Source organism: Thunnus maccoyii, chromosome 11 (assembly GCF_910596095.1).
Source record: "Thunnus maccoyii chromosome 11, fThuMac1.1, whole genome shotgun sequence".
NCBI classification, from domain to species: Eukaryota; Metazoa; Chordata; class Actinopteri; order Scombriformes; family Scombridae; genus Thunnus; species Thunnus maccoyii.
In genome coordinates this window covers 16,166,645-16,182,284 of record NC_056543.1, presented here as the reverse complement: position 1 = coordinate 16,182,284, position 15,640 = coordinate 16,166,645, and the positions used below count along the sequence as shown (strand labels likewise).

Here is a 15,640-nt window from a genome sequence, read left to right as displayed (position 1 = left end):
AGCCAGAGCATTTGTCCTATCTGCAGTGGAGATCAGTTGCCATTAGCAATTGTGACCCCCCCTACCCCCTTTCAATCTTCTTAAAACGGAGACTGATGAATAAAGAGGCAGGGCAGGAAATGGGATTACTGTATAGACAATCATTACTGCTGAGGAAGTGGGACTGAGAAAAGAGTAAAAATCATCTCTAAAAGTGTGTGTGTGCATGTGTGTTAACAAAATGACAGACCAGCAGCCACATGCAAACATTATTAACCCAAATTACCAGGATTTACTGCTTTGTGTTTACATGACACAGAGTCTCTGGAAACTGTTTTTTTTTCTGTTTCCATTGCACATCAGCCACTTTACTCCCACTTAAGAGCTCTATGTAACCATAATGATGTGCGGGTCTGCAGCAAAAGTATCTTTGACTCTCACTTGGAAGCAAATGACTCACTCAGCTATAGTGACAAGACAGGAAAAACCTCTCAGTTAAGATGGAAAAATGCAATTAAACAGACATAAGGCAGGCTGCTTAATTGCTGGAGTCAATAGTAAAATGAGTCAACATATTAGTAAAAAGAAGAGCAGTTGAGCTCATTAATTCTGAGCATTAGGAGGTAATTTGCACTTGTTTTTAAAATTTAACACAGTCATATTTACAATAAAGCTTCCCTGTTGTATAAAGATATTATTTTGATAGTCTCTTAATCTGACTTACTGTTTTAAACTGATATATTCTCTTATGAAACACTGACATTGTCCCATTTCATACTGTAAGACTATACCAGCATTCTCATTGTGGTATTGAAGCGCCATCTAGTGTCCTTAAAAGAATATAAAGTTTTTGAATACATTTAATTCTCATTAGAAGACAGTCTGCTAATTGATTTACTATAATAACACTAATCAGTCTTCATTTCATCACAAAATGAAGCACTGTGTATGTCATCGAGGCCTGGCAATTTTCCAGAGAAAAACTACAGTAAAAGCCAGAATTTGTCCCAAAAAATAGAGACAAATCCTTAAATAAAAATGCAAGTTTTATGATTAAAGGTGATATGTAAGTGTCATTCAAACAAAATGAAAAGATGCACAGACACAGAGCCGAGTCCTGCAGCTATAATAAAGCAAACTATTCCTGAACTAGCTGCTTTGTTACCTTGCCATGACAAACACAATGGTAATTGTTCTCATCCTACATAATGTATAGTATTATGTGACAGCATTATGTCATATGGTAGCCTTCTGTTGTTTTCTTTTCTTAGGCTGTGTATTTATATAATGTCATTTTATAATTATTTATTTTGAATTGCTCTCTGTGATGACACACACAGAGACTTCAGCTTATTTGTATTACATATTTGTATTTATTTATTTTGTATTATGTATATTTGTATTTTAGTTATTTTATTTCCTTTTTCTCATACATATTAACAGTTAAGGCCGAAACGTGGCATCTAGTGGTCAAACTGCAAATACATTAAACGTTTAAGTCTGAATATTTTCATTATTTCAAAGTGGGCTGATCATGTTTCCAACTAATATTTCTTTATTTTTGGTTCCCATTTAAACAACAACCGTCATGCTTGTTATAATTAATCACGTGAACAGGTTAGAAACAACACTGCCGGGACATGAACACGACTGACTTTAGGACCCTGCGGATGACCGACGTGAATCACATGACGTACAGCACGTCGATCATAATGTTGCTGCACGGTTAAACGCGCTGAAAGCTTCATACTCGCAGCTACAGATGTAAAGTCGCAGCAGCTTAACAGAAAGTAGTTATGGTTACGTTTTAAGCTCAGGCTTCGCAGAAAGGCAGCGGAAATGGCTGCGAGTGTTTTCCTCCTCGTTGCTGTGAGCTTTGCCTGTTTATCTGTCAGTGGAAACTTGGTAAGAAAGAAACTAGAAGTGGACTGCTTTAATAACAGAAAAGTCACATGGTAATCTATAAAAGCTGTTTCCCGGAACAAGTGTCAACTTGATATTGTATAATGTATTTGTACATTTTGGAAATTCTCTTTGAACCCAGAGCTAATAAAGTTTAATCTTTAAAAAAACGAGCTACAACAATTAATCAATTGGTAGATCAACAAAAAATAAATCGATAATTATTGTCATAAGTTAATTGAATAATCGTTTTTGTCATTTTTAAGCGATTGCCAAACATTTGCAGGTTACAGCTTCTCAAATGTGATAGTAAACAGAGTATCTTTTGGTTTTGGATAGAACTGCAAAAATTAATTGATTAAATGATTAATAGATTGACAGAAAATTCATCGCCAACTATTTTCATAGATGATTGATCGTTTTGAGTAATTTTGTGAGAAAAAATATCAATATTCTCTGGTTCCAGCTTTTTAAATGTGAATATTTTCTAGTTTAATTAGTTTTCTGACAGTTAACTGAATATCTTTGGTGGTGGACTGTTGGTCGTCACAAAACAACATTTTAGGTCACATCTTGGACTAATTGATTAATCCAGAAAATAATCAACAGATTAATCGATAATGAAAATGAAAATCATCGTTATTTGCAGCCCTAGTTTTGGACAGTTAGTTGAACAAGATGTCACTTTTGACTCTGGGAAATTAAAACAGGCATTTTTCACTTTTTTCTGAGATTTATGGACCACATAATTAATAAATTATCATGAAAATAATCTGCAGATTAATAGATAATGAAAAATAATGGTTACTTGCAATATTTTAAGAATATATAATAATAACATCAGATGTTATCTGATAACATCTGTCTGCAGGGGAAATTATTAGCATTTTTTTTTTTTTTTAAGATTAGACCTTATATCTCTGGTGACAACACTGTACTGCATGTAATCTTAATTACAGACTCACTCCAGAATGACAGACTTTGGTGGTGAATTTTCACCAGTTTTAAAATATCATTTTCCCCTCAGAGCAGTTACCGAGCCTCTCTTGCAGGTGTCTGGAAAGAGATCATTCTCTATAGACTACAAAAACAACTGTTTCCTGAAAGATGGGGAGCCTTTTCAGTACATCTCAGGCAGTATCCACTACTCCCGAATCCCACGGTACTACTGGAAGGATCGGCTCCTAAAGATGTACATGACGGGACTCAATGCAGTCCAAGTGTAAGTTGAAACAAATCTCATACTTGAATGTTTCTTTTGTCATTGGACGATCTTGTTTCATTACTGACTACATTTATCATGTCTCCACACAGATATGTGCCCTGGAACTTCCATGAAACAGTACAGGGGGTGTACAACTTCACGGCGGACCGAGATTTGGAGCATTTCTTGGATCTGGCCAATCAGACGGGTCTTCTGGTCATCCTGCGTCCAGGTCCTTACATCTGTGCAGAATGGGAAATGGTGAGAAACTGAACATACTATCCCATACCTAAGGCAAATGTAAATTTAATAAGGAGATTTTGGAACTGTTGTATCAACAATTCCAGTCTACATCACAGCTTAATCAGAAGAAATGGAATTTATAAATATGTTAAAATACAATCTATTATTATTATTATTGTTATTGTTGTTGTTATTCTGCTTCTCTGCCCCCCCTCCCCTTACCGCTGCCACCAAGTGCTCATGGGGAAATTGTTGGATCTCTGCAAATTAAAGAGTATGGTCTAGACCTGCTCTATGTGAAAAGTGCCCTGAGATGACTTTTGTTGTGATTTAGCGTTATATAAATAAAATTGAATTGAATTGAAAAATAATTTATTAATAAATATACAAATGATATCAATCATTTATTTGAAAAAGAACTTGTTCCCAGTGTTTCAAACACTCTTGATCTTAAACCCTGGTTATGACTTTAAAAGATTCAATGCAAACAAAGAACAAACAAACAAATAAAATAAGATGTATGTTCCAAATCTTTCAAACTGGAGGGTTTACATTCAAAGTAAGCAATAATGTCATTGTTGTTAAATTGTGTAGTTTTTCCTTTTTATAACCTAAATATTCCTCATAAGACTTTTGAAAGATTGCAGTTGTTAAATGATGATGAGTGAGGTAATGAGGTAACTAATGCTACCTGGATATATATATGTTTTTTTTTTTGTTGTTGTTTTTTTTAAGTTTATTTGTTGTCATGTTTTCTCCCATATAATGACTTCTTAATGGTCATTCCAAAACCATTTAGTGAGACAAAATTGACTCTGACAGATGATAAGGTTATCTCTGATAAGATAATCTGCTTTGGGTTTTAGTCACTAGTCACTACTGAGAAATCTGAAACATGATCTCTAAATGCTTCCTGTCTGTTTGTTTAAATGATATGAGTTAGACGCACTGTGCCAACTTCTATTACGGGTGGATGCTCTTCAAATTGTCTATATGATACCTTAGTTTCAGCGCCAATAACAAAATGATACTTTTTATTTCTCTGATACTGAACTTTGAGAAACATAAACATGGTTTTCTACAAATCTTATTTTTCATAAAAACAAATGCTAAACTCCTCAAATATTAAATGTTGTCTAAACACAAGCAGCCATAACTAAAATCCAGTCTAAAATGGTAAAATTATGACTCACGTTTTTATCATCAATCATGATTTTAATAGCAAATAACTGATTTTAAGAATAGGTAAACTGACATTCATTTCCAGCTTCCAACAATGCAGCAATTGACAGTTTTTGATAGTTAGTGTTAAGAGACTTTGTGGTCAAAAGAAAAAAGGTATAAAGGTTTGATGTTTCATACCCAGCCCAACTTTCAAAATATAGATTTTTTGTTGATATTATCTTAAGAGAGACATTATTTGTCTCCCCTCTCTTTGTTCCCAGGGTGGATTGCCAGCATGGTTACTAACGAAACCAAACATCATACTGCGCTCAACTGACACAGGTATAACATTGAAATACATGTCTTTGATATATATCTTTTCTCATTTATTTTGGCCACTGATTTTCTTCTGTTCCAGATTATATGCAGGCGGTCACCAGCTGGCTCACTGTTCTCCTCCCCAAAATGAAGCCATGGCTGTACAATAATGGGGGTAACATCATTAGTGTCCAGGTAAAGCACCAAGCAGGTACCTGTGAGTATGTTTTTTTTTTAATAGTTAGGATATTAATATGGTGTGCGTTTATCATCTCTCTAAACTACAGGTTGAGAATGAATATGGAAGTTACTACATGTGTGACTACAACTACATGCGTCACCTGCGGACTCTGTTCCGCTTCTTTCTGGGTGAAGACACAATCCTGTTCACCACTGATGGAAACACAGACAAAGAAATGACCTGCGGGACTCTAGAAGGATTATACGCCACAGTAGACTTTGGCACAGGTTGGTATTATGTGAAAGAGATAGCAGGATCTTCTCAGTCGGAGGTTATTAATAGAAAAAGTTATAATTTCTAATATTTATTCCCTTATACAGACACCAACATAACTGAAGCCTTCAACCGGCAAAGACGGTTTGAATCTCGAGGCCCCTTGGTTAGTTACATGTGATTTTTATTATTTTTTTTGTAAATTATTTACATCCTTTCTTTATGGAATAATCCAACTTAAAGTATTTTTTGGAAAAATGTTTTAAATGATATTACAGGTGAATTCAGAGTTTTACACTGGCTGGTTGGACCACTGGGGAGATCAACATGCTGTGGTTGATTCTCAGAGGGTCAGCAGAATGCTTGGAGAAATGCTAACCATGGGGGCCAGCGTCAACCTGTATGTCTCCCCAAACCTTCAGTCCTCCCAAATTTTCCTCCTTTCCTCCCTGTACAAATGATTAAAGGTTGCCTTTGTTCTGTCTTTTTATTGTCAACAAATCCCAAGAAAAGACCAAAACCAACAATGTTTTGGTGTTGTTAGATCGTACTTTCTGACTTTTCGACTTTCTCTTTGGCATTCCTACTTAAAATGTCAATCTAAAAACAGGTCCATATATAGATTCATTAAAAAAAATCTCAGTACTTTCCTGAACTAGCTGGGCAATGTAGTTTTTAGCAAATGTTTCTCAAACAGAAGGACACACATGTGGGACTGACTCAAAAACAAACTACAATGACCATGTTCTTGGTAATGAAGGAACATGTAACAGTGCAACAGTGAGGCTCACTGATGAGTTTTTAATAGTTTTTGGACATCAATAGAGGTCTATGGCACAGGAGAATATGATACATCAGACTTTGGCTACACAGATGATAGTTGCTAGTCAGATCAGTTTGCTGGTTTTGGTCTTTTCTCCCAAGAGGTCGACCTGTCTGTTTGATGAACAGTAGATTTCCGTCATGTCATACAGTCTCTCTCTCTTTCCTCTCAGGTACATGTTTGAAGGAGGTACTAACTTTGGCTACTGGAATGGTAAAGTCATATCTTTTCACTATTCTCAACAGTATCATTGTTTACATGATGGAGTTGGAGATAAAAGCTCAGTCATCTCTACTGTTCTCTGTCCCAAAGGTGCTGATCATGACAACAGGTTCCACTCAGTAGTGACTAGTTATGATTATGACGCACCGCTGACTGAAGCAGGAGACCCCACAGAGAAGCTATTGGCCATCAGAGATGTCATTAAGCAGGTACCACTGATTGAACTGCCACCCACCAAGGTTGATGTCCTGATTACACTTGTATGATTAATGCATGACTGTTTCTCTACAGTTCAGAGAGGTTCCCTCTGGACCCATGCCGCCAGCTACTCCCAAGTTTGCTTACGGCTTTGTGACTCTGAGAAAGGTAATATGATGATGACAAGATGCATTATTTTAAATTTTTCAGAGCACAAAATAAAAAGGTTGCTGTGGTTGATGTTAATAATGCCAACATTGTTTCAGGTAGGCAACGTTAGCAGTCTGCTAAAGATCCTCTCACCCCTGGGCCCTGTCCAATCCCAGTACCCGCTGACGTTTGAAGAGATGAAACAGGTACAGTGTCTGTCTGAAGGCAACAACAGGGGAGGGACTGGTGTTGCAGTGGCAGTAAACCTCTTGAAACATGGAGAACTTCTAGACTGTTGTGTCTGCAGCCTGTCATGTCTATTGTGTTTCAGTACTATGGATACATGCTGTATCAGACCACGCTGCCCAGGGACCTCTCAGAGCCCACACCACTTATCTCTCCACTGAATGGGGTTCATGACCGTGCATATGTGTCCGTCAATGGGGTAAGCCTTCACAATGAACTTTTGTTGTCTGGCCAATCAGATTTCCAGGTCAGGTATTGGGAAAATATCACAGGTTAAGACCAAGCAAGCTTGTTCATAAAAAAAAAATCAGATTGTGAAAGTTCAAATATTTAGATGGTTGTTTTGTACAGTATATTTTAATGTTCATACTCATGACCAAGAGTGTGTGAACAGGTTTTCCAGGGCTTGCTGGAGAGAGACACTGTGCTGGTGATGAACATCACTGGACAGCAGGGGGACACTATGGATATCCTCATTGAGAACATGGGCAGGGTTAACTTTGGCAGCAAAATCAATGACCATAAGGCAAGAGAAAAAAAGTCCAATCCCATACATAATACATTACAGCACACGCATACAATCACTTCTTAAACCACTTCTGTTTTGCTGACATTGTCTTTACTTCCCCATTGTTTTAGGTCTCACAGACCTCAAAGCTGTATGTGTAAAAATAACTACTAAATTAAGTTGTTTTCCCTTTTCCTTGTTTTATTTTATTTTAATCTAACTCAGTAAATAAACCATGTAAATTATCAAAGCATTATTACACCAACTAAGGGAATATTTTAGTTATGTTAAATGGGCAAACAAATTTAACAAATTTATTCCTTTGTTTGCCAAAAATAATCCACAAAGATGTCATGTGTGTAACTAGATAATGACGGAACTGCACTAAATCAAAATATACAAATTCATATTCTCAATATATTTATGTATGTGTAAGGTATTGCATTACTGCATTATCATATGAGCTGTCAAAGACGGCCCAGGGTCTCCAGGATCCCAAACTGACCCATAAAGGTTGCTATATTTTGGATGGCATATGTATATGAGACAGCTCTGGTTAGAATTTATAGCAAATACACACATCTTATAATTTTTAAATGAAATATGAACTATTTGCTCTTATGTTATGTTTTTACACAAAGTACAAGTGCTATCTGGTAAACTGTATGTGTGCTGCAGGGCCTCTTGAGCAACCTGATCCTGGGTAAAGACATACTGACTAACTGGAAGATCTACCCTCTGGACATTGATGGAGCCATTGATGGTGGATGGCCTCAGTCCTCCCCTGCATTTGAGGAGGAACCTTCAGTCGGGCCAACCATTTACATGGGAACATTACAGCCCAACAACCTGGCATGGGACACCTTTCTCAAGCTCAATGAATGGACTAAGGTAAAGTCAAAAATGCTCATCTACAACACAATGCAGGTTTACCAAAGAATCCCAAAACATGCAAGGCTGTTCTGAAATGTTTCCATGGTTCCTTTCTTTCCCATCAGGGTCAGGTTTGGATTAATGGTGTGAACCTGGGACGATACTGGCCAGCCAGGGGCCCTCAGCAGACCCTTTACGTCCCTGGACCCCTGCTTAGCACCACCCTGCCCAACAACATCACAGTGCTGGAGCTAGAGGGGGCGCCAGCAAACTTAAGGGTTCTTTTTATGGACAGGCCACAACTCAGTGTCCCTGATAAAAAGCCTTAAGAGACTTTTGCAACATTGGTGTGTTCAGCGTACCATATACATTCAGCTGGTTGAATACTTCATCACAGTGGCTGTTTAAAGCATTCTGTACAAGGAATCAGTACACGGTTTGAAGCAAAGTAGAATAATTCACCTCAAATGTGAGGGAATTGAGGGACAAAGCTTTGCACACTATTTCTGTGGCACCATTACTCTTAATCACTTGAGATTACATCGTTTCATACAGCATGTAGGGAACTCTTTATCGGTCTTGAATTAAGTCAATCAATATCAACCGCTTCATAGTCAAACAGCAATGATGTTGATTTTGTCTTAAAGGTAGAAAATGCCGAGGCCTGTGGAAAAAATTATATTGGTAAATTATGTATTTAACAAAGTATTTCAGTTCTTTTTTTTTATTGCATTTGCTTTTTTACTTGACCTTTGAATTGCAGATTCTTTGAATAAATTATACATTTGATTGTTTTGATACAGTATTTGTATCCAGTGAACACTGTGTTTGAATTAAAATATCTAAGAACATCTGCCATAGTAAAATCTGAAATGTATGTTCAGGGTGGAAAATGACACGAGCATATTGGCAAATCACAGTCATATTAGAGTCATGTTAGAAGTAGCTTCCTGAAGACTAAAATTTTCCATGTGGGTGTTAGGTCTTGCCTGGAGGAGCACTGGCTTTTCGATGTGCTTGGACACATTTGGTGGTGCAGAACGAATAATCTAGGTACTGAAATGGGACCTTCCCAAGCAGAGAATCCCCACATAGCCAGCACCTCCTGGTGACAAACCAACACAGAAAAAAAACACAGCAAATCTCAGTACATATTTTTGAATAACCAACCATTTACAAAATGGACCATTTGATTAAATTATGATCAGGCTCTACGACAAAATGGCACTTACTTGATGTTAGAGAGGTTGACTCCTGTTGCAGCTACTTGTTCCGCTAACCTCCTCTCTGCCGCCAAAGCTCTCTGTAATCAAAAAGCAAACGTTTAAAAATGAAAACAATCACTTGAATATTATTGATCAAATGCACATTAACTCACCTTTTCGCGTTCAGTGAGAGATGCAAACCTCTTCTTTTCCTCTGCCTCCAACTCTTGTTTCTTCTTCTCCTCCTTCTGCTCTTTTTCTCGCTGTTTTTTCAATGCCTTCTGAGCCTTTTTCTTCTCTGTCTTTTTAGATTCGATCTCTGCTGTTAGTGGTCCAGGGACCTTGAGTTGCACAAGTGTAGAAGTGCTCAGCTTCTGTTAACATGATACATGTCAAAAAATCAACTGTAAGCCTTTTATTTACTTACCTGTGCCTTATTGTAGTCATATCTATCAGGATTCTCGCCCATGTATTTACGAAAAACGTTCCTGGTGTCTTTGTCAGGGCCAACGATATATGGGGTCTGCCCTTTTTTATCCCTGTAAAGGAATATTGCAGAAATAATGCAACTTATTACAATGTAATTTCACTTTTACTACACTTGGCTATACTATTTTTTCATACCTGAAGGCTGGGTCTGCTCCTGCGTCCAGGAGCAACCTGATTACTGCCTTTTGTGCAGCTGCTGAGGCAACATGCAGCAAAGTGAACCCTGACGAGTCTATGGGCTTATTAAGGAGAGTAAGAGGACTTGGGGCATCAGAGGTGTTGTTTTCCGACAGCTCTTGAGTTTCTTCAGATAGATGGAGGAGTCTACACAGAGTGTCCACATCCCCAACCTTGCAGGCTGTAAAGAGCGTATCCCTTACGCCATACTCCCATGAATCATCCACAGTTTCTGAAGAGACACAAAGCAAAATTGTGACAAGCTGCAACATTGAGAAACAGATGCAATATAATGAATACAGAGAAAAGAGCGCTAACTCACCTTCCAGTTGTTTCTTACTCTGTGCTTTTCTCCGCCTCTTGTTCTTTGACTGCGTCTCCTGAGGGGTTTCTTCTGCTGGTGTAGCTTCTGGTGCTTCCTCATCTTGATCGTCTGCTTCTGTGTTACTCAAGTCTGTCACACACGAATATGAAATTGCGTAAACTGTGCACAAGTTTTTTGTGACAAGCATTTCCTTAATTCACAAATTATAGCCACTTATATGATGTCACACCAGACTAGACCCACCTTGAGTTTCCTTTTTAGTTTCCCCCTTCTTTTTTCTCCTCCTCCTCCTGTGTCTGGAGGGTTGGATTTCAGACTCCCTGAGGTCCAGGGTTCCTAATGTCAGCTCCACCATCTCCAGCTGGATCTCACCTTCCTCCTCCATATCTGCACTATCATGGTGATCTTCTGCTAATGCAAAAAAAAAAAAAAAAAAAAAAAAAAAGGAGATGTGCTGTTATACCACATTTCACAAGAATAAACTTTGTGTTGAAACAGAAATTTCAACAAAAGGAGTAAAACAGGCACATGGTATAAATCCAGTCTTAACCTCTTAAACTCACCTTTCTCTTGATCGGTGTTTATTTGTGCTGTAGGTTTGACTGTTTTTTTCCATGCCTTCTTAGATGTACTGCAGACTGCTGACATGTCTGTGTCTTTCCCTGTGTCAAGATATTTTGACGACAGTATTGATTATACCCTGGCTGTGTGACAATGAGCAGACATGTTATTATTCCAAGTATATAATTCAACTTACCATAAATCTGAACGGTGGAAAGCACCTCATGCACCCGCTGTACCTCTCGGAAGGTTGCCCTGCGTGTGGCAAAGGGAAGTGTACGTATCCTGGGATCTTTTTTGTCCAGTGGAGCCGTGCGACCACCAAAAAAGATGGTTTTATTGTAGCTTGGGGCTCGTACAAATATTGCAGAGGCCTCCCTCAAGTGTTCAACCCAACTTAATAGAAGATCCTGAATGTCCTGCAAAAGGTTACAGAAGTGTTGATGCATAAAGAAACTTCACCTAATGAATGAGGTGCATTAAGTTGAAAAAAAATGAGAAGAAATTCACACCAAGACCAGATTGATTAAATACATCACTGTTACATTTGAAATGCATTTATTCGGATCACTATCTCATTAAAACTGGTAACAATAAGTCAAGTTTTAGGAGTTGTCTTCTGGCATTGAGTACAGTAATTGCTTACTCAAGTTTGACTTTTTTGGAATTTGCAACCGTACCCAACCTTACAAAGACAGCACAGCCACTTTCATAAATTCATAAATAAGCAGCATTTTTTGCTGTGTGGTTGCAGCAGCACACTCTCACAGAAGTAAATAAGTCACTCTTGGAGGAGGATGGATGACCTACTAACTTTCATTGGCAGGGAAAAACGAATTCAATTCAGCAGAATGCCCTCATCATGGTTATGTGGATCGTCAATAGAAGCTCAACCTTTAAGAGAAGCTTAATTTATGTGTCCTCTATAAATGAAATAGACAGTTTCATGGCTGTCACTGTAAAGGTAAAATGACTGTTCTGTTAAATGGAATGTAGCCTTGCCTTGACTAGCGCTGCCTCATTGTGTCGCCTCAGAGCAGCTCCGGCAGACTTTGGTGCGTGACTGCGGTTTTGAGAATCTCGGAGTCCTTGAGCGGTGCCTCGCTTTGCACGAACAGTGTAACGGTGGAAAGTCTTGTGCTGAAGGACTTCTTTTCTGTAACATAAATACATTGTGTTGGGCAGATGCTTACACACCAGTGAGCTGACTGTGCTACTGAACTTATAATTCACAGCCATAATGTGTATAACAGACATTGAAAGTGCTAAAATCAAACAGACAAAAGAACAGTTCACTTACCCTTGAAAAACAGCGCCAGCAAAGTGGCCACCACCTGTCATGAGAATGATCCACAAAGTCTTCTTACTTATGGTCTTGAGGCAGGATTCCACATCTTGCTCTCCATCTGACTGAAATATGGCAGGAACAGAACATGAAACATCCAACAATATGTAAAGATATGGACATACATAACCCTCTACGTACTGTACCTGCTCAGCCTCACCTTTCCCTGGAGAATACAGCGGTAGACTGATAGATACTCTCCTGCTGAGTTCTGGAAAACCACCTTGCTGGAGGGCCGGCCAGTAATTAAACTGGTTTCAACTGAGCTCTCATTATCTGTGCCAGTGACATTACTGCTTGTTCCCCCATCGTCACTATCTGACTCCTCTGAGTCGGACTCTGACCCTGAGATACTTGACATATCTCCTGTAAAGTGATGACTGAAAATTAGTTAGCTGGTAACATCAACAGCCCCACAAACCCCCCTTTTCATGCCGAACTCCATGCTAGATTTGTAAGACTGTGGTTTCCTCACCAGCTCCGGTCTTCTTCTCAAACTCCTCTGCTGTGACTGGTGGCATTCCTGCCATCTTTTGTCTCAAGTTGAAGCGATGCCAGTCGAGCTTGTAGTGCTCCATCTGAAATTTTAACAACCCATTCATGTATGTACAGTCTTTACTACATCAATGGAGCTTTTAGATAATCTGAAAAGAGGAGTGTATGAAGTCACCTGTTCCTCACGGCTAATGAAGGGGCATCTGCAAGCTGAGCAGACCATCTTGTCCGACACCTCTTTAACCAGGCTGCGCTCCCGCTGTCTGTCATCCTCTGGGCTTTTATCTTCCAGCCCTGTGTGGAAGGCAGACACAGCTATTAAAAGATAGGTTCACAGTTTTTCAAGATTATCCTGAAACAACAATCAGGTGCCCAAATGAGCATTAACACAATATTTTTCTTGCTGTATTCATTCTTCCTGTTCATACTGGCAATTAGAAGATCCCTTTGAATATCCACAGCCCTCTTTCTGTACAAAAATGTATTTAAAAGTTTATTCAAGAATAATAATAGTAATAATAATAATAATAATAATAATAATAATAATAATAATAATTATTATTATTATTATTATTAATACAGCACTTCTCAAAACAAAGTTACAAAGTGCTTTACATAGTTAAAACATTTAAGTACTACAATTAAGCAGTAAAGTATTGTGTTAAAAATAATAATAAAATAATAGTAATAAAATAGATAAAACATGTTGGAAATAAAACAGTGGGGTATCAATTAAATAAATTCCTTTCTAAGAAGATGCATTTTGAGAGGTGATTTAAAAGATGTCACTGATTCTGCTATTGTGAAGCTTCAGACGTTCAAATTAGTCAAATCAAGTCAATATCATTTAAAGTTCTTGTGTTTTTGGTACCGAATTCCCTCTTTTTGTTATTATCCTTCCACTGTAGTTGAACAGGAAAACAAGACAGAAGTGTTTTACCAAAAAGACTGTAAATGTGGCAGATATCCACTTTATTTGACTAACTCAGACAGCTGAAGCCTCATAAAAGCTTCACATAAACTTTTAAATACAGTAGATCTTTCGATGGTCAGTTATGAACAGGAGGAATGATTTACAGGAAAGAAAAACCTATTTCAGTGTTATTGTAGACACCTGACTGTTTTAAGACAGACTTGAAAAACTGTGAACTTGTCCTTTAAGACAACACATACCGTCAGTGTCTTCTCTGTGTTTCTGGACGGGGTTCACTTCTCTCAGCCCCATCAAAGCCTCATCATCTGGGCACAAGCCAAAGATGGAGCGGTGGTCTGCACAAGCCGTCATTGTTGATGGTGTCTTTACCTCATGACCTGTTTTGAAATCACAGTCAGAGAAACATAATTTAAGTTTTGTTTGCCGCTATACAAAATAACACGTTTTCTTCTAACTTATCCACAATAATTAACAACACTACAGCCGCTTGTTGACAACTCCTCTTTCTGTCGGACATGACAACATTACTGCCACCAGCTTACACCAGTTTGTACTGTTTTTACTCTACAAAGCAAACGTAATGTTAGCTGATGTGTGACAGCATGTTGTTTGACCGACACGTGTATAGTCATTTATAGCAGCCGCTGTCTTCACTGAGCGGCTGCTGCTGTCTGCATCTTCTAATAGATGTTTAGGTAAATTATGTAAGTTACAATGAACTAACTTAAAAAATAGAAACTCAACGTACCGTAGAAGGATGTCTCATGAAGCAGCTTACGCTTACGTTTTGTTACCCAACGCTTCCGTCCTCTTGATATATGTACGGAAGCCCAAAAGCACCAATAAAAAGGCGTTCACCGACCAAAGGTTACAACCTAGCCATGTTTTCTCCAGCATATATAAGTATTTCGTACAAGTAACTTTACTGTACATTTATTACACGTTTAACTAGCTTTTTGTACATTTAGTACAGCTGGAGAGATTTACAGTGCTGTGCAAAAGTTTTAGGCACTAAAAGTAAAGCGAGGATGCTTCCATAAATAATGTCATGAATAGTTTTTATTAATCAGTTAACTTTATTTAAAGTCCAGTAAACAGAAGAAACCTAAATAAAATCAATATCTGGTGTGACCACGCTTTGCCTTTAAAACATCACCAGCTCTCCTCGGTGCAACTGCATAGTTTTCAAGGTACTTGGTAGGTCGGTTGTTCAAAGCATCTTGGCAAACTTGTTTCAGTTGCTCTGTGGATTCAGGTGTCTCAACTGCTTCTGTCTCTTCATGTAATCCCAGACTGACTCCATGATGTTGAGATCAGGGCTGTGAATGTGGGGGCCATACTATCTATTGCAAGGCTCCTTGTTCTTTTTTGTCTTTTTGTAGGTGAAGATAGTTCTTCATGACTGGCTGTATGTTTGGGGTCACTGTCATGCTGCAGAATAAATTTGCATAATGGATAAAAATCTACACACCTGAAGTGCTTAAGACACTTCAGAGGGTAATAATCACTTTTCACTACATAGATATAGATTGTCTTTGTTGAACCAAAGCAATGAGCTGAAAGCAACATAGAGCCGCAAAGTGGGGTGGTGAGTCTCAGTGGAATCAGCAGCATTAGATGCCATTTTACATGACCAAGTTTCAGTAGATTCATTGGTAAAAACTATGGGAAACATTGGTTAATGCATATTTTAAAGTTGACAATGTGGCATCACCACTATTGCTATTTATTTCTAACAAACATAATAAATGCCTTATTTTATTTTTGACACAAAAAGAAACTGAAATACTGAAACTACTACACTAAGTGAACTGGTGACTCTTGA

General features: G+C 38.1%; 2 protein-coding genes across 3 annotated transcripts; one reads left to right on the top strand and one right to left on the bottom strand.

Moving 5' to 3' along the window:
* The first annotated feature begins 1,420 nt into the window (after positions 1-1,420).
* On the top strand, positions 1,421-9,123 carry glb1l (galactosidase, beta 1-like). 2 transcript variants are annotated; one of them, XM_042426621.1, is made up of 16 exons: positions 1,421-1,884; positions 2,934-3,103; positions 3,196-3,346; positions 4,774-4,834; positions 4,911-5,005; positions 5,098-5,278; positions 5,372-5,430; positions 5,543-5,664; positions 6,260-6,300; positions 6,400-6,518; positions 6,601-6,675; positions 6,774-6,863; positions 6,989-7,102; positions 7,298-7,429; positions 8,090-8,302; positions 8,410-9,123. In XM_042426621.1, the coding sequence occupies exons 1-16, from the start codon at positions 1,819-1,821 to the stop codon at positions 8,611-8,613; spliced, it is 1,893 nt and encodes a 630-aa protein (XP_042282555.1). In that variant the 5' UTR covers positions 1,421-1,818; the 3' UTR covers positions 8,614-9,123. The 2 variants fall into 2 exon arrangements, with proteins under 2 accessions (XP_042282555.1, XP_042282554.1); XM_042426620.1 differs by lacking the exon at positions 1,421-1,884 and having other exon boundaries at positions 2,660-3,103.
* On the bottom strand, positions 8,993-14,667 carry ankzf1 (ankyrin repeat and zinc finger peptidyl tRNA hydrolase 1). Its single transcript, XM_042426619.1, has 16 exons — positions 14,564-14,667; positions 14,055-14,192; positions 13,057-13,175; positions 12,862-12,964; positions 12,547-12,752; positions 12,342-12,451; positions 12,044-12,197; positions 11,238-11,460; positions 11,044-11,142; positions 10,724-10,891; positions 10,478-10,609; positions 10,114-10,387; positions 9,917-10,028; positions 9,663-9,830; positions 9,517-9,587; positions 8,993-9,389 (listed from the first exon to the last, which is right to left on the bottom strand). The coding sequence occupies exons 2-16, from the start codon at positions 14,164-14,166 to the stop codon at positions 9,263-9,265; spliced, it is 2,178 nt and encodes a 725-aa protein (XP_042282553.1). The 5' UTR covers positions 14,167-14,192; positions 14,564-14,667; the 3' UTR covers positions 8,993-9,262.
* Positions 14,668-15,640: the final 973 nt, after the last annotated feature.

Coding starts and splice junctions, on each gene's coding strand:
- glb1l (XM_042426620.1), top strand. CDS start 2,853: ATGACAGACTTTGGTGGTGAATTTTCACCAGTTTTAAAATATCATTTT. Junction 3,347..4,773: donor TCTGTGCAGAATGGGAAATG/GTGAGAAACTGA, acceptor CTTTGTTCCCAG/GGTGGATTGCCAGCATGGTT. Junction 5,279..5,371: donor CACAGTAGACTTTGGCACAG/GTTGGTATTATG, acceptor TCCCTTATACAG/ACACCAACATAACTGAAGCC.
- ankzf1 (XM_042426619.1), bottom strand. CDS start 14,166: ATGACGGCTTGTGCAGACCACCGCTCCATCTTTGGCTTGTGCCCAGAT. Junction 12,753..12,861: donor TGAGAAGAAGACCGGAGCTG/GTGAGGAAACCA, acceptor ATCACTTTACAG/GAGATATGTCAAGTATCTCA. Junction 12,452..12,546: donor GCTGTATTCTCCAGGGAAAG/GTGAGGCTGAGC, acceptor GCCATATTTCAG/TCAGATGGAGAGCAAGATGT.